This window comes from Pan troglodytes, chromosome 6, assembly GCF_028858775.2.
Source record: "Pan troglodytes isolate AG18354 chromosome 6, NHGRI_mPanTro3-v2.0_pri, whole genome shotgun sequence".
Classification (NCBI taxonomy): domain Eukaryota; kingdom Metazoa; phylum Chordata; class Mammalia; order Primates; family Hominidae; genus Pan; species Pan troglodytes.
Window position 1 is genome coordinate 108,774,432 of NC_072404.2, and position 17,136 is coordinate 108,791,567.

General features: G+C 55.8%; 1 protein-coding gene across 5 annotated transcripts in view; it reads left to right on the forward strand.

Annotated features, from left to right (window-relative positions):
* The window catches only part of ARPC1B (actin related protein 2/3 complex subunit 1B), a 21,910-nt gene continuing 4,774 nt past the window's right edge, over positions 1 to 17,136 (forward strand). The window contains exons 1-8 of one of the 5 annotated variants that reach the window (XM_063814784.1): positions 42 to 577; positions 3,186 to 3,283; positions 11,566 to 11,642; positions 12,546 to 12,650; positions 13,899 to 14,121; positions 15,764 to 15,871; positions 16,754 to 16,960; positions 17,039 to 17,114. In XM_063814784.1, coding sequence (XP_063670854.1) covers positions 11,579 to 11,642; positions 12,546 to 12,650; positions 13,899 to 14,121; positions 15,764 to 15,871; positions 16,754 to 16,960; positions 17,039 to 17,114 — 783 coding nt within the window. In that variant the 5' untranslated portion in view covers positions 42 to 577; positions 3,186 to 3,283; positions 11,566 to 11,578. Of the gene's footprint in view, positions 578 to 2,251; positions 2,394 to 3,165; positions 3,284 to 11,565; positions 11,643 to 12,545; positions 12,651 to 13,898; positions 14,122 to 15,763; positions 15,872 to 16,753; positions 16,961 to 17,038; positions 17,115 to 17,136 lie in introns of those variants that run through there. The other 4 variants (XM_054656020.2, XM_063814785.1, XM_063814786.1 and 1 more) reach the window with 4 other exon arrangements.

Consider the following 17,136-nt stretch of genomic DNA (forward strand, 5'->3'; position numbering starts at 1 on the left):
GGGCCGGGCTGCCCTGGCCACGCCCGGACCGCCTGCTCCCCGCCCAGGGCCTGCACAGTTGGCGCCCACCGGCATCAGCGTGAAGGGAGCTCCTCGCCGGCTGGGGACGGGGCTGCAGGGCTCGCTAGCCGCTCACCTGCGTGTGAGCGCGGAGCCCGCAGTACCCGCCGTCCGGGCTCAGAGGACGTGACTCCCCGACCCTGCGCCCGGCAGTCCCCGGGGGCCGTGCGCCCGGCCCAGGCTCGGAGGTCCAGCCCAGCGGCGGCTCAGGCTGCGCGCCTGGCTCCCAGCCTCAGTTTCCCCATTGGTAAAGCATTGACGGTGGTTGCGGACGGCTTCTGCGGACAGAGCCTTGGGCTCCGACGTCTGCGCGGGTACCGGCAGCACCCCCACCCCGAAGGGAGGGCGGGACCTGGATCTCGCGACCGCTGCCCCAGGTCCCCGCCCCCGGGCCCTACCGGGCTGAGGTCGGCAGGCCCCGCCCCCCGCCCACGAGGAAGTGGCTGCTGCTCCGGCGCGGAGCCCAGAGCCGGTTCGGCGCGTCGACTGCCCAGAGTCCGCGGCCGGGACGCGGGAGGTGAGGGCCGTGGGGGCGCCCGGAGGTGGGGGTCAGGGGAGCCGCCCGGAGGTGGGGGTCAGGGGAGCCACCTGGAGGTGGGGGGACGCGTAGATGTGGGGCGCCGCCTGGGAGTGAGCGGGACTGGAGGGATGAGAGGGGGTGCAAGGAGGGGACCGGGGGGCGCCTGGAAGTGAGGACGCATAGATGTGGGGCGCCGCCCAATAGGGGCACGGGGATGAGTGGGGGCACATGGAGAGGAGGGGGCGCGGGGACGAGGGGCTCACGGAAAGGAGAGGGAGCCCTGGGATTGGAGGGGGCGCGGGGGTGGCCTCAGGGCCAGACTGTGGAAACGCGGGCTCCCAGCGCACCGGGCGCCCTCGGGGCGTCCCCAGCCCCCGGCCCCAAGCTTCCGCCTCGTGCCTTCCGCCCCGGCTCCCCGGCCCCCATCCCCAGCCTTGCCCCGCGGTCGGTCTGTGTCGCCCCGTTACTTCGGGCCGGCGGGGCCCCACGCCCAGTCACTTCCCCTCCATCCCCGGAGCCTTCCGGGTTGCAGCCGCCGGGAAATGAGCTGGCGTCTCCTGCCGCCCCGCCCCTGCCCTCCTGGCCGCTCCCGCTGCTCCCACCCGCCTCCCCCGGGCCAGGTCCGAGGGGTCCCGTACGGGGCGGGCCTGGCTGGCGGGGTCCCGGAACGCACCCCCTCAGCTGCAGGGCTCCGCGGCCAGGGCAGATCCGAGCAGCCCCTCCCTTTCCGGAGGCGCTGGGAGAGCAGCCTGGCCGCCTAGGGCGGGGCGGGGCCGGGCTGCACCCGCGGGCAGTGAAGGGATCAGGAGTGCAAGCCCTGGGGAGTCAGACCTCCCCCTGCCTCCTCTGCCAATGCAGCCCGGAGGCTACCACCACCCATCCCGGCCGGGCGCGGTGGCTCACACATAGAATCCTAGCATTTTGAGAGGCCCAGGCGGGAGGATCGCTTGAGGCCAGGAGTTGGAGGCCAGCATGGACAGCATTGCGAGACCCTTTCTCTATTAAAATAAATAAATAAAATGTAGCCAGGCGCTGTGGCTCATGCCTGTAATCCCAACACTTTGGGAGTCGAGGTGGACGGATCACTTGAGGTCAGGAGTTCGAGACTAGCCTGACCGACATGGTGAAACCCTGTCTCTACTAAAAATACAAAAATTACCCAGGCATGGTGGCACGCACCTGTAATCCCAGCTACTCAGGAGGCTGAGGCAGGAGAATTGCTTGAACCCGGGAGGCAGAGGTTGCAGTGAGCCGAGATCACGCCATTGCACTCCAGCCTGGGCAACAGAGCAAGACTCCGTCTCAAAAAAAAAAAAGCCGCGTAACATGCCTGTAATCCCAGCTACTTAGGAGGATGAGGCAAGAGAATTGCTTGAACCTGCCTTGGCAGTGAGCCAAGACTGTACCACTGCACTGCAGCCTCAGCAACAGAGCCAGACTCCGTCTCTAAATAAATAAATAAAATCTTAGGGACCTAGGTAGGAGTGCCAGCTTCTCCCTTCACTGGCCAGTGACTGGTAAGCCACCCAACTCCTGCCAGCCTCAACTTTCCTTATCTGGAAAATGGGAACCTTAAGGACTGGGAGGCTGAAATGCAATACTGCAAGACACCTGGCAGCGTGTCAGGCGCTGACAGTATAAACGTGCGTTTGTTGCTCACCTTGATCATAGTGTTCCCCCAGGTGAACCTAACTTCCTGGCCTCCAAGATTTGGGGTCAGAGTCCCAAGCTGCGTCATTTAGTAGAAGCCGAGTGACTTTGAACAAATCGTTGCTTTTGTCTGAGCCTGGGTTTCCTCCTGTACAAACTGAAGGTAAAAAGCAAACAGGCTGGGCGCGGTGGCTCACGCCTGTAATTCCAGCACTTTGGGAGGCCGAGGCAGGCAGATTACCTGAGGTCGGGAGTTCGAGACCAGCCTGACCAACGTGGTGAAACCCCGTCACTACTAAAAATACAAAATTAGCCAGGTGTGGTGGTGGGCACCTGTAATCCCAGCTACTCAGGAGGCTGAGGCAGGAGAATCGCTAGAACCTGGGAGGCGGAGGTTGCGGTGAGCCAAGATCATGCCGCTGCACTCCAGCCTGGGGTTACAAAGCGAGACTCTGTCTCCAAAAAAAAAAAAAAGGCAAACAAAAAATGTCTCAGGCTTGCTTCAGGGGGAGAATGGTGAAAGTTCTGGGTAAAATCGCCCTGATAGATGCCAGTAAAGTTTGTTTCTTACATATGTCTGTACATAATCCATTGATAGGTCTTTTTCTTTTTTTCTGGAGTCCGGGTCTCATTGTGTTGCCCAGGCTATAGTGCCATGGCTTGATCATAACTCACTTTAGCCCCAAACTCCTGGGCTCAAGGGATCCTCCTGAGTAGCTGGGATTACAGGTATGTTCCTCCATGCCCAGCTAATTTTTAAATGTTTAGTAGAGGTAGGGTTTTGCTGTGTTGTCCAGGCTGGCCTCAAACTCCTGGCCTTAAGCGATCCTCCTGCCTTGGCCTCCCAAAGTGCTGGGGTTACAGGCATGAGCCTCCACGCCTGCCTTATACGTGTTTTCTTTTTTTTTTTTTCCTTTTTTTTTTTTTTGAGACAGTGTCTTGTTCTGTTGCCCAGGCTGGAGTGTGGTGACACTACCTTGACTCACTGCAGCATCTGCCTCGCGGGTTCCAGTGATTCTCCTGCCTCAGCCTCTCAGGTAGCTGGGATTACAGGTACATGCCAATATGCCCGGCTAATTTTTATATTTTTAGTAGAGATGGGGTTTCACCATGTTGGCCAGGCTGGTCTCGAACTGCTGACCTCAGGTGATCCGCCCACCTCGGCTTCCCAAAATGCTAGGATTACAGGCGTGAGCCACTGCGCCCAGCTTCTTCTTCTTTTTTTTTTTTTTTTGTTTATTTGGAGGTGGTGGAGTTTCACTCTGTCGCCCAGGCTGCAGTGCAGTGGCACAATCTCAGCTAACTGCAACCTCTTCCTCTCGAGTTCAAGTGATTCTCTTGCCTCGACCCCCCGAGCAGCTGGGATTACAAGTGCCCACCACCAAGCCCAGATAAATTTTGTATTTTTAGTAGAGAGGGTTTTACCATGTTGGGCAGGCTGGTCTCAAACTCCCAACCTCAGGTGATCCACCTGCCTCCGCCTCCCAAAGTCTGGGATTACAGGTGTGAGCCACCGCACCCGTCGGCTGATAGGTCTTTTCTAATATTAATAATTACATAGCATCTCAACATGTTAATGTCACAATTTACTCTTTCCATATTGTCACCTGGTTTTTCCACACTGTCACCATTATAAAGACAGCTATTATAAACATGTTTGCTTTATTTTTTAGATGAGGTTTCACTCTGTCACCCAGGCTGGAGTACAGTGACGAGATCTCGGCTCACTGCAACCTCCACCTTCCCAGCTCAAGGAATCCTCCAGCCTCAGCCCCTCAGATAGCCAGGACTACAGGCGTACAGCATCACATCCCGCTAATTTTTTTTTTTTTTGGTAGTTTTTATAGACACAGGGTTTTGCCATGTTGCCCAGGCTGGTCTCCGAACTCCTGGACTCAAGTGATCCACCTGGCTTGGCCTCCCAAAATGGTGGGATTACAGGCGTGAGCCATGGCACCCCACCTGTTTGCTTTTAAAAAAGAAAAATGGGGCCAGGCGTGGTGGCTCACACCTGTAATCCCAGCACTTTGGGAGGCCGAGGCGGGTGGATCACAAGGTCAGGAGTTCGAGACCAGCCTGTCCAACATGGTGAAACCCCATCTCTACTAAAAACAAAAACAAAAATTAGCTGGGCGTGGTGGCGGGCACCTGTAGTTCCACCTACTGGGGAGGCTGAGACAGGAGAATTGCTTGAACCTGGGAGGCGGAGGTTGCAGTGAGCCGAGAATGTACCACTACACTCCAGCCTGGGCGACAGAATGAGACTACATCTCAAAAATAAAAAAGAAAAAGAAAGAAAAATGTGTTGCTGTTTTCTTAGGACCAAATGGGTATATGTGACCAAAGAATGTTAATTTTCTTTTTCTTTTTTTTTTTTGAGACGGAGTCTCGCTCTGTCCTCCAGGCTGGAGTGCAGTGGCGCAGTCTCGGCTCACTGCAAGCTCCGCCTTCCGGGCTCACGCCATTCTCTTGCCTCAGCCTCCCGAGTAGCTGGGACTACAGGCGCCCGCCACCACACCCAGCTTAATTTTTTGTATTTTTGGTAGAGACGGGGTTTCACCGTTTTAGCCAGGATGGTCTCGATTTCCTGACCTCGTGATCCACCCACCTCGGCCTCCCAAAGTGCTGGGAGTATAGGCGTGAGCCACCACACCTGGCCAGAATGCTAATTTTCAAGTTCCTGTTAGTGTTATTCTGTTCTATTAATATTTGGTCCCACCCACTTGTTGAATTGAGTGCCCTTCAGAAGAATTAAACCAATTAGCAACAAATGACAATTTCTCCACAGCTCTGCTAGCATTGAATTTTGTGTGTTTTTGTTTTGTTTGGATGACTAACCGGTGCTTTAATGGTACCTTACGATTGTTTTCATGTGTGTTTCTTGACTTCACTCTGCGTGGTTGGTAAGACTTCAAGAGCAGAGCTGGAGAGGGAAGGATAGGGGTAGCAAGGGCTCTGACCCAGCATAGGAAGTTGAGTAACCGCTTAGCACGGTGCAAATTAGCCTGCTGGCTGCTCTATCCAAGAACTGCCTGAGCTGGGTGGAGACTTCCCGGAGCGCCTGTAATGCTGAGATCTTTCCTCCAGGCAGCTCCTCCTTGGTTTAGCCTCTGATACAGCCAAACCTCTGGATTCAGGGAAACCTAGGGAAGCCAGGCAAGAAGGGTCCCGCAGCCTGTGCCTAGTCTAGCCCCAGCCTCATCTGGATTAAGATAGGAGGGAAATATTGGCTGAGGGCACCCAGCCAGTATGAAGACAGCTAGAATGTAAACCCAGCACAGTAAGGGAGAGAGTATCAAGGCCCAGGACTTTAGAGTGCCTCACCACCACCACCCCGCCGCTGGGCAGCCTGAGGCTTTCTTTGCCTGGCACCACCATGCCTGGCTAATTTTTTTTTTTTTTTTCAAGTGGAGACGGGGATTTGCCATGTTGGCCAGGATGGTCTCGCCATGTTGGCCAGGATGGTCTCAAACTCCTGACCTCAAGTGATCCACCCGCCTCGGCCTCCGAAAGTGCTGGGATTACAGGCGTGAGCCACTGTGCCCGGCTATCCCTTCCTCTCTCTGGTTCCTTAACATCAAACAGGCCCACAGTGCTGGCTCACAGGGCCACAGTGATAGTGGGTTGGTGTCCTGGATCCCTCCCCCAGGAGCCATCACTGAGACCTTATGCTGTCAACACTGGTGGGTGAAGCAGCCCTCGTATTTTTCTCCTGAGACATCCATAGCATAGCAGGGTAATTGGCAGGCGGGGGTGGGCACACGCTGGCTCACGCAGGCTTGGTAGGTGAGAGGTTTTCCTGGGGATGATGAAGTTGGAGTGTCCCCGGCTAGAATCCCTGAGGCAGGAGACTGGAGCCCCGTGGCAGCATTGGCTGAGAGAAGCCACTCCCTTTTTGCTCTCCCACTTCCTCACTGGTAAGATGTGGGGTTTGGGGAGTTATCGCAGAGGCGCTTTGGGTTTCAGCTGCTTTGCAGAAGTTATGGAAAAAGGGAAATGAGTCTTCCTCTCTCTCGCCCCCTTAACACTTCTCCTTTGCCCCATTTAAGGGGTTTGTTCAACAGATTAGGAAGTATTTCTGCTAATTCATGCTGAAGTGTGATTGGCTGATAGGCGTGGTCTCAACCTCCCTCCTCTGCCAGTCACTAGTGTACCACTGTGGCCATCTTTTCCAGCCCCTCCTCTGCCCCTTGAGTATGTCTGGGTCCTAGAAACAGTGGTCAGGGCTCTTCAAGTCCTCTCGGTTGCCCTTGCCCACTGGCACACGTGGGGGTTGCTGTCTTCAGCAGAGCCAGCCACTCCGTCTTCACAGCCAGGGCAGAGATGTGGCTGGGCACACAGCAAGCATGTGACCACTGATGCTGGGATGTCAGAGTCTGTGCATCAACCCAGGGTTCTGAGTCTGGGCTCTCCCACCCTCATCCCCGGAGGTTCCTTCAGTCTGGGCCTCCTGGGGCTGAAAGGGAGGGAAAAATTGGCCTCAGCTGGAGTCCTGGGGCCAACCAGAGCCTGGGTGGAGTGTGAAAGTGGGCTTCTGGCCTTCACCCTGCCCCTGCCCTGCTGGTGACCTTGGACCATGGGGGTTGTCGGGGTGTAGATGAGCACCATGAATCAGTCACAGGCCTTGAGCTTCTCTCTGCACAGTGTTGGCATCAGATGTGGGTGGTGATGTCCCAGCCCGGGAACACAGGAAACGCTCAGGGAAACCCCCATCAGACCTGCTGACATGGCTGAGGGCGCTGAGGTGGTGCTTCCGGGGCCCTCACCTTACACAAAGAGGCCTTATAAGGAGAGAGAGGCTGCAGAGGCAGCCCCAGTGGGTGCCGGGTGCTTGTTCTGGGTAAGGCTGCCCACACGTGCAAAGTGTGCTTGTGGACACAGTGCGCTTGCATGTGTGCAAGGCTGAACATACGTGTGTGCAGGCCTGCAGTGTGCCTGTGTGTGAGGCTGAACACGCATGTGCATGTGGGCAGTATGGTCATGTGTGCAAGGCTAAACGTGCTTAAAGTGTGGGGAGGTGCAGTGTGCATGTGTGTGTGCAAGGCTGAACATGCAAAGTGTGCTTGTGTGTGTGAGGCTGAACACGCATGTGTGTGTGTGTGTGTGTGGCCTGACCCTGCGCTGCGTGTGTCTACTTGCTCAGCAAATGCTGACTGGGGACCCACCGGGGTCCTGTTCTAAGCATGAAGGAAACATGAGGTCCCTGCCCCACGCAGGTACACGTGCACGTGTGTGTGTCCTGTGCTGCTCCAGGAATCTTCCAGGACATCCTGTTACAAGTGAAAGCAAGCGGTTTCGATCTGGAGTGAGCAGGAGGTGGACAGGGCCTTCCAGGCAGTGAGCGCAGGGGGCTTTGTGTTGCGACCTCGGGCAGGCTGGTCACTGAGCCCTGTGGGGCCAAACTGCAGCCCCAGGCAAAGGTTGTTCTGCCTTTCCCTTGTGCCTGGGCCCAGATGCAGTGCAGGATGGGCCGGCCCCTGGGCAGGGCAGTGACGGGGCAGCCACCGGCCTCCTGGGGCATTCAGGGTTCCCAGTCCTGGTTGGCTCCCAGCCCAGGCCCTGAGACCCAACACAAAACTGCCAGTCTGGTGAGGGAGGCAGCCACGTTATCTAATGGCTGTCACTGGTGACTCTGGGCAGGTGGCCTCGGCCCCCACATCTGTCATCTGGAGCTGACCTGGAGCCTGGCATCCCTCCCCAAGTGCAGCCAGGCCTCCCTGAAAGTCCAGGGCTGGTGGGAGTGTTGAAGTCAAGAATGTATACAGAGCACCTGGCCGGGCGCGGTGGCTCACGCCTGTAATTCCAGCACTTTAGGAGGCCGAGGCGGGCGGATCACTTGAGGTCAGGAGTTCGAGACCAGCCTGGCCAACATGGTGAAACCCTGTCTCTACTAAAAATATAAAAATTAGGCATGGTGGTGCGCACCTGTAATCCCAGCTACTCAGGAGGCGGAGGTTGGAGTGAGCCAAGACTGTGACATTGCACTCCAGGCTGGGCAACAGAGTGAGACTTCATCTCGAAAAAAAAAAACAAAAAAGGATACTTTTTTTTCTAGAGCTGGCAAGGAGGGAGTATCCAGAAAGTGCTGGATGGTACGAGTTAATACATTTTATTTTAGAGACAGGGTCTGGCTCTGTCACACAGTGGTACAATCATAGCTCACTGCAGCCTCAAACTCCTAGGCTAAGCAATCCTCCTGCCTCAGCTTCCTGAATACCTAAGAATACAGATGTGCACCACCACACCTGCAAATTTTTTTATTTAAATTTTTTGTAGAGATAGGGTCTCACTGTATCGCCCATGCTTGTCTTGAACTTCTGGCCTGAAGCAATCCTCCTGCCTAGGCCTCCCAAAGTACTGGGGTTACAGGCATGAGCCACTGTGCCTGGCCCTATTTAATAAAATTATTTATTTATTTATTATTTTTAAGTTATTTTTTCACACACATTCATTCCTAACCTTTTTTTTTTTTTTTTTTTTTTGAGACAGAGTCTTGCTCTGTTGCCCAGGCTGGAGTGCAGTGGTGTGATTTTGGCTCACTGCGACCTCCGCCTCTCAGGTTCAACAGATTCTCCTGCTTCAGCCTCCCAAGTAGCTGGGACTACAGGCGTGTGCCACCACGCCCAGCTAATTTTTGTATTTTTAGTAGAGACAGGCTTTCACCATGTTGGCCAGGCTGGTCTTGAACTCCTGACCTCAGGTGATCCGCCCGCCTCGGCCTCCCAAAGTGCTGGGATTACAGGCATGAGCCACCGTGCCTGGCCTCATTCCTAACCTATGTAATAATATTTTTGAGGGCTGGGTAGGGTGGCGTGAGCCTGTAGTCCCAGCTACTTGGGAGGCAGAGGCAGGAGGATCACTTGAGCCTGGGAGGTCGAGGCTGCAGTGAGCTGTGATCACAACACTGCACTCCAGCCTGGGCAACAGAGCGAGACCCTTTCTCAAATATACACACACACACACGTTTCTGAGAATGTACTCTGTTGGTCACTAATGGCAATGAAAAATTTGTTCAGCGGATATTTCTTGAGCACCTACTATGTGCTAAGCATTTAAGCAGTGGAAATAGAAACGAGAACAAGAAAGAACAAAAATGTGTCTCTGCCAAGCTGGTTCTATTCCAGCAGGGGAGGAAGGCAGCGGGCCAGATCAGTGAGTGCATGTCTGATGGTGACTGCTGAGAAAATTTAATCGGAAATAGGGAATTACGAAGTGCCGGACCGTGGGAGGTGCTGCAGTTTCCAATGGAGGGGGTCAGGGAAGGCCTCCCCAGAAGTTGACATTTGAGCACAGACTTGAGTGGCAGCACCAGAGCGAGAGCCGTGTGTGCCGGTATCTGGGGGAAGAGTGTCACAGGCCTAGGGAACAGCCAGCACGGAAGCCCGAGGCAGGTGCATGCCTGTGTGCCCCAGGATTGGCCTCTGGTCGGCTGGGGAGGCCTGCTCCTCAAAGGGCTGGTATATCACATCCATCACAGGCTAAGAGTAACCGCCTCGTGGTTCCTCCTCATAGAGGCCAGGTGCGGTGTGTCATCTGCTTCCAGCTCTCAGCATCTCTGCTGGGAGGCAGGATTCCTGTTCCCATTTTACAGATGAGAAAACTGAGGTTAAAAGAAGGCAGGTGATGTGTCCCGGGGCATGTGGCTGGGCAAGCAGTGCCACTGGGCTCCTCCACTTCCAGGTCCCTGTGATGCTGGGAAACTGAGTCACGGAGGCGGGGAGAGATGTGTTTGAGGAAGTGGGCTGAGACCGTGATCTCACCCCCGTCAGGCCTGGTGGGCTCCTTTGACACTCAGCGGCAGGTGGAGGAGGCTGGGGACAGGCTGGCAGGGGCTGAGCTGGGCTGACGGGAGGATGAGTCGCTTCCCTCTGCCAGGGTTCCCCTTCAGTGCTGGGGCTAGTCTAGGGGGCTGCAGTCAAACATCTCCCTCGTTCTGGCCGAGTGTAGTGGCTCACACCTGTAATCCCAAATACTTGGCAGGTGAGGAGGGAAGATCTCTTGAGCCTAGGAGCTTGAGACCAGCCTGGACAGCATTGTGAGACCCCCCTCTCTACAAACAAATCAAAAATTAGTTGGGCACAGTGGCACATGCTTGTAATCCCAGGAGTTCATGGCTGCAGTGAGCCATGATCACACCACTGCACTCCATCCTGGGCCACAGAGAGAGACCCTGTCTCAAGAAACAAAAATCTCCCTCCTTCAGTTCCCCAAGGCTGGGTCACCCTGGGGCCTCCCCAAGAGCCATCACCCAGGCCCCGCCTAGCCCTGTGCCTCCTCCCAGCCCTGGGTGCAGCCAGTGGATGTCTGGATGGAGAATGGGATGTATCTGTTAAATATCTGCCTTTGCCTCAGCCATGAACCCCTGCAGACCGGCCACCTCCCCTCTCCCCGTCTGAGCAGTGTGGGGGAAGACCAGGGCTCTGGGCACGGCAGGGCCAACTGCCATGTGCTGGACACCTTTCTAGGTGGTTTATGAGATTACTTCATTTCTTTTTTTTTTTTTTTTTTCTGAGATGAGTCTTGCTCTGTCACCCAGCCTCCTGAGTAGTGGGGATTACAGGCAGGCGCCACCACACCTGGCTAATTTTTTTTTTTTTTTTTTTTTTTTTTTTTTTTTGAGACGGAGTCTCACTCTGTCGCCCAGGCTGGAGTGCAGTGACGCGATCTCGGCTTACTGCAAGCCCCGCCTCCCAAGTTCACGCCATTCTCCTGCCTCAGGCTGGGACTACAGGCGCCCGCCACCACACCCGACTAATTTTTTGTAGTTTTAGTAAAGACGGAGTTTCACCATGTTGGCCAGGCTGGTCTTGAACTCCTGGCCGCAAGTGATCCGCCTGCCTCGATCTCCCAAAGTGTTGGGATTACAGGCATGAGCCACCGGGCCTTGCCTGGATGACTTCATCTTCATCCCATCCTTAATGGGGCAGGGGAAGTTGGGTGGGGGTGGGGGGGTCGTCCATCCTATGAGGAAACCGAGGCACAGATGACAAGTGAGGGGCCTGTCCAGCTTGGAGTCCTAGCACCCCACCCCGCCCCAGGGAGCATCTCCCCTGTAGTACCGTCTCCTCCACCCTGTCCCTGGAGCCTCAGAGACATCCTGTGAAAGCTGCCCTTTTATAAGGAGGGAAACTGAGGCCCCAGGAGGGGAAGCAACATGTCAGGCCAGTTGGGAGCCAGGGCTGGCCCCTGCTGCTCCTCTCTGCAAACTGCTGCCCCTCTAAACTGAGGGGCCTCCCTGGTGTGAGGCCTGTGAGGATCATCTGGGGCCTGGTATGGGTGAAGTCAGGGGCAAGGTCGGGGCTGACGTGGATTCTCTCTTCCTCTCTCGGGCACAGGAACCAAGCCGCTATGGCCTACCACAGCTTCCTGGTGGAGCCCATCAGCTGCCACGCCTGGAACAAGGACCGCACCCGTGAGTGCTTGCTGGGGGCCGGTGGGTGGCTGCTTCCACCTCCTGGGATGGGGACCAGCCAGAGCACACATGGGGACTCTGGAGCAGCCAGGCCCCCGGACCATGGGCTCCATGTGGCTGTCCCCTGGCCTCACCCCTGGGTCTTCCAGCTGACCAGGGGCCTCCTGGGTTAAAGTTTAAGGAGGGAATGGGCCAGTTGAGGTAGCTCATCCTGTAATCCCAGCACTTTGGGAGGCTGAGGTGGGTGGATCACTTGAGGTCAGGAGTTCCAGACCAGCTTGGGCAACATGGTGAAACCCTGTCTCTACTAAAAATACAAAAATTACCTGGGCGTGGTGGTGGGTGTCTGTAATCCCAGCTACTCGGGGGGCTGAGGCACGAGAATTGCTTGAACCCAGGAGGCGGAGGTTGCAGTGAGTCGAGATTGCACCACTGCACTCCAGCCTGGGCAACAAAGCGAGACTCTGTCTCAAAAAAAAAAAAAAAAAGAGAAAGAAAGAAAAAGTGACCAAGAAAAAGCCTTTCGGAGGAGATGACATTTTGACATTTACCCAGAGACCCAGAGGAGGAGAGGAAGGGAACTGTGCCCCAGTTGGGGAGGGGCTGGCAGGTGCAGGGGCCCTGAGGTGTCAGCAGGAGCAGCGAAGGGTTCCTGGTTGGCCAGAGCGATAGGGTGGGGAGAGGTCCCAGGGTTCATTGCTGCGAGTAAAGGACAGCCAGTTCCAGGAGAAGAGAGGGTGGCCTAGCAGGGCCTGAAGGACTTCAGGGGGCCCCTGCAAGGCAGAAGAGGAGAGACTGAGTCATGAAAGGTGAGGTGTTGTTGCCTAGGTACACTGTGTAGTGTGTCCTGGCAGAGGGCAGTCATGGAGAGGGCCCCTCAATCTCCCTCCATCTCCCCTTCAGAGATTGCCATCTGCCCCAACAACCATGAGGTGCATATCTATGAAAAGAGCGGTGCCAAATGGACCAAGGTGCACGAGCTCAAGGAGCACAACGGGCAGGTGACAGGTATGTCAGGGTGGCTGGGACCACCGTCCTGAAAGGAGGTGGTGGGTTGGGGGGGTGGTGCAAGGCAGGGCATGGCCACTCATTGTGGAGCATCTACCCACTCACCGTGAAACCCGGATTCAAACTGGCTTCAATTTTAAGGGGACCGTGTTGGCTCATGTTACCAAAAACTCAGAGGGTTGAGGGCTTCAGGAGAGGCTTGATCCAGCAGCTCCACATGACCAAGAACCCATCTTTTCTGCCTCTTGGCTTTGCCCTCCAGCATGTTTGCTGATAGCATGGAGGGCTCTGACACTCCCTCATAAGCTCTAGGAGTGCCCCCTGGTGTCACTCTAAATAAGCACTGGATCTCAGTAAAAAGTGCTTGCTGGGCCGGGTGCAGTGGCTCATGCCTGTAATCCCAGCACTTTGGGAGGCCAAGGCGAGTGGATCGCTTGAGGTCAGGAGTTCGAGACCATCCTGGCCAACATGACTAAATGTTGAAAAATACAGAAATTAGCCGGGTGTGGTGGCACGCACCTGTAGTCCCAGATACTCTGGAGGCTGAGGCAGAAGAATCGCTTGAACCCAGGAGGCGGAGGTTGAAGTGAGCTGAGATTGCACCACTGCACTCCAGCCTGGATGGCAGAGCGAGACTGTGTCGCAATAAAAACAAAGAAAGAAAGAGGCCGGGTGCGGTGGCTTGCGCCTGTACTCCCAGCACTTTGGGAGGCGGAGGCGGGCGGATCACCTGAGGTCAGGAGTTCAAGACCAGCCTGGTCAACATGGTGAAACCTCATCTCTACTACAATACAAAAATTAGCCAGGCATGATGGCGGGTGCCTGTAATCCCAGCTACTTGGGAGGCTGATATGTGAGAATTGCTTGAACCTGGGAGATGGTGGTTCCAGTGAGCTGAGATCGCGCCAGTGCACTCCAGCTTGGGCGGCTGAGCAAGACTCTGTCTCAAAAAAAAAAAAAAAAAAAAAGATTGGTGGTACACGCCTGTAGTCCCGGCTACTCAGGAGGCTGAGGCATGAGGATTGCTTGAACCTGGGAGGCAGAGGCTGCAGTGAGCTGAGATCATGCCACTGCACTCCAGCCTGGGTGACAGAGCGAGACTCCGTTTCAAAAAAAAAAAAAAGTGCCTGCTGGGCAGATACAGCTTCCACCTGGATGGTGGCCTTTCAGCCTCTCCCATGTGGCCACCATACAGCCACCTCTGCCTGAGTGTCATCAGCCTCCTGTGTTCCCTCCATCCCCCCACAGGCATCGACTGGGCCCCCGAGAGTAACCGTATTGTGACCTGCGGCACAGACCGCAACGCCTACGTGTGGACGCTGAAGGGCCACACGTGGAAGCCCACGCTGGTCATCCTGCGGATCAACCGGGCTGCCCGCTGCGTGCGCTGGGCCCCCAACGAGAACAAGTTTGCTGTGGGCAGCGGCTCTCGTGTGATCTCCATCTGTTATTTCGAGCAGGAGAATGACTGGTGGGTACCTAGGCAGGGCCAGAGTGGGCTGTTAGGGACCGGGGGCAGGACTAGAGTGTCCCCGGGAAGCACCAAATGGGATGTCAGGACCCCTGTTCCCATCACCCTGGGGGAGTCCATCCTCTCCTCTCTGGGCCTCATTCATGAGGCAAGGGCCTCTCTGCAGCGCCCGGATGTTCTCACTGCCAGTGACACCCACCACACCAGAAACACATCTGGGGGCACCTCACTAAGCCCTGCACACACATTAGTCCTGACTTCCCTGCAGCTCCGTGGACTGGGCATCGGTCACTGTCCCCACTTTACAGATTAGCAAAGGCCCTGTAGCAGTCACTTTCTCAAGGCACCACTCACGAGCTCGCAGCCACATCTTGTTCCTTTTTTTTTTTTCAGATGGAGTCTCACTCTGTCACCCAGGCTGGAGTGCAGTGGCACGATCTTGGCTCATGGCAGCCTCTGCCTGCCGGGTTCGAGCAGTTCTCTGCCTCAGCCTCCCAAGTAGCTGGGATTACAGGCACCTGCTACCATGCCCGGCTAATTTTTATATTTTTAGTAGAGATGGGGTTTCACCATCTTGGCCAGGTTGGTCTAGAACTCCTGACCTCATGATCCACCCACCTCGGCCTCCCAAAGTGTTGGGATTACAGGCGTGAGCCACCGTGCCTAGCCAATTTTTTTTTTTTTTTTTTTTTGAGACACAGTCTTGCTCTGTCGTCCAGGCTGGAGTGCAGTGGCACAATCTCAGCTCACCGCAACCTCCGCCTCCCAGGTTCAAGCAATTCTCCTGCCTCAGCCTACTGAGTAGCTGGGACTACAGGCACGCACCACCACGCCAGGCTAATTTTGTATTTTTTAGTAGAGATGGGGTTTCTCCATGTTGGTCAGGCTGGTCTTGAACTCCCGACCTCAGGTGGTCGTCCTGCCTCCGCCTCCCAAAGTGCTGGGATTACAGGCGTGAACCACTGCGCCCGGCCATATATATATTTTTGAGACAAGGTCTTGCTCTGTCGCTCAGGCTGGAGTGCAGTGTTGTGATCATAGCTCACTGCAGCCTCAACCTCCTGAGCTCAAGTAATCCTACCACTTCAGCCTCCTGAGTAGCTCGGACTACAGGCCCAAATCATTTATTTATTTATTTTGTAGAGATAGGGTCTTGTCACGTTGTCCAGGCTGGTCTTGAACTCCTGGCCTCAAGCAATCTTCCCACCTCAGCCTCCCAAAGTGCTGAGACTACAGGTGTGAGCCATGATTGCCAGTCCACGTCTTAGTTTTTAATCTCCCCTGCATGGCTGAGGGCAGAGGCCAGCCAGGAGCATCTGAGAGACCCAAATTTGCATCCCACCATGGCCAGTTAGTAGTTGTGTGACCTCTGGTGATGGCATCACTTCGCTGAGCCTGCTCTGAGGGTGACTGTGTGGCCTAAAGGATAGAGGGCACAGAGTTCCCACTCCAGAAGCGACACAGCACATCCCTGCCGCCCCAGGGCCCTGACGGCCTTGTGGGCTGGCAATGCCCAGTCGCCTCTCTCCTGGGTCTTTGGTGGGCTGCAGGGAGCAGTGGGAGCCTGGAGTCCCTGGTGCTGAGGTCCATGAGTCCCACCTGCCTGTCCCTCTCTCCCTGTCTGCCTGACCACCATGCCCAGGTGGGTTTGCAAGCACATCAAGAAGCCCATCCGCTCCACCGTCCTCAGCCTGGACTGGCACCCCAACAATGTGCTGCTTGCTGCCGGCTCCTGTGACTTCAAGTGCCGGTGAGACAGGGCGCCATGGGGGAGGGTGGGGCTGACGTCAACTGACTGCTGACATCATAGCGGGGAGCCGCACCTGAAAGCTCTACACCCCAGCTTCTAGACCCGCTCCAGACCTGCTACCAGTGGACGACCTGGGCGTCAGTTGAAGGTTCTAGTTCCTGGGGAACCCTTCATGTCTCAGCTGGATGGGCCTCTGCCCACCTCTTTTATTTTTTTTGAGCTAGGGGCTTGCTCTGTTGCCCAGGCTGGAATGCAGTAGTGCAATCATAGCTCACTGCAGCCTCCAAATCCTGGACTCAAGCGATCCTCTTGCTTCTCAGCCTCCCAAGCAAGACTACCACGCCCAGCTAGACAGGATTTTTTTTTTTTTTTTTTTTGGAGACGGACTCTCGCTCTTTCGCCCAGGCTGGAGTGCAGTGGCGTGATCTTGACTCACTGCAACCTCCGCCTGCTGAGTTCAAGCGATCAAGCGATTCTCCTGCCTTAGCCTCCTGAGTAGCTGGAACTACAGGCGCATGCCACCATGCCCGGCTAATTTTTGTATTTTTAAATGTAGAGACGGGTTTTCACCATGTTGACCAGACTGGTCTCGAACCCCTGACCTCAAGTGATGCATCTGCCTCAGCCTCCCAAAGTGCTGGGATTACAAGCTTCAGCCACCACGCCCAGGCACCTGTTAACCCTTTAAAAATTTTTTTTTTTTTTTTGAGACAGTCTCACTCTGTTGCCCAAACTGGAGCACGGTAGCGCAATCACAGCTCACTGCAGCCTTGACCTCCTGGGTTCAAGCAATCCTCCCGCCTCAGCCTCCTGAGTAGCTGAGAGTACAGGTGCACACCACCATGCCTGGCTACTTTACCTCTACTTTGCCTATCCCGGTAGGATCTTTTCAGCCTACATCAAGGAGGTGGAGGAACGGCCGGCACCCACCCCGTGGGGCTCCAAGATGCCCTTTGGGGAACTGATGTTCGAATCCAGCAGTAGCTGCGGCTGGGTACATGGCGTCTGCTTCTCAGCCAGCGGGAGCCGCGTGGCCTGGGTGAGCCACGACAGCACCGTCTGCCTGGCTGATGCCGACAAGAAGATGGCGTGAGTCGAGGCCATCCCTGGGGGAGGAGGTGAGTGCAGAGGAGTGGGACACCGTGACTCACAGCTCTCTCCCCTCAGCGTCGCGACTCTGGCCTCTGAAACACTACCACTGCTGGCGCTGACCTTCATCACAGACAACAGCCTGGTGGCAGCGGTGAGGAATAGGGAGGGGAGGG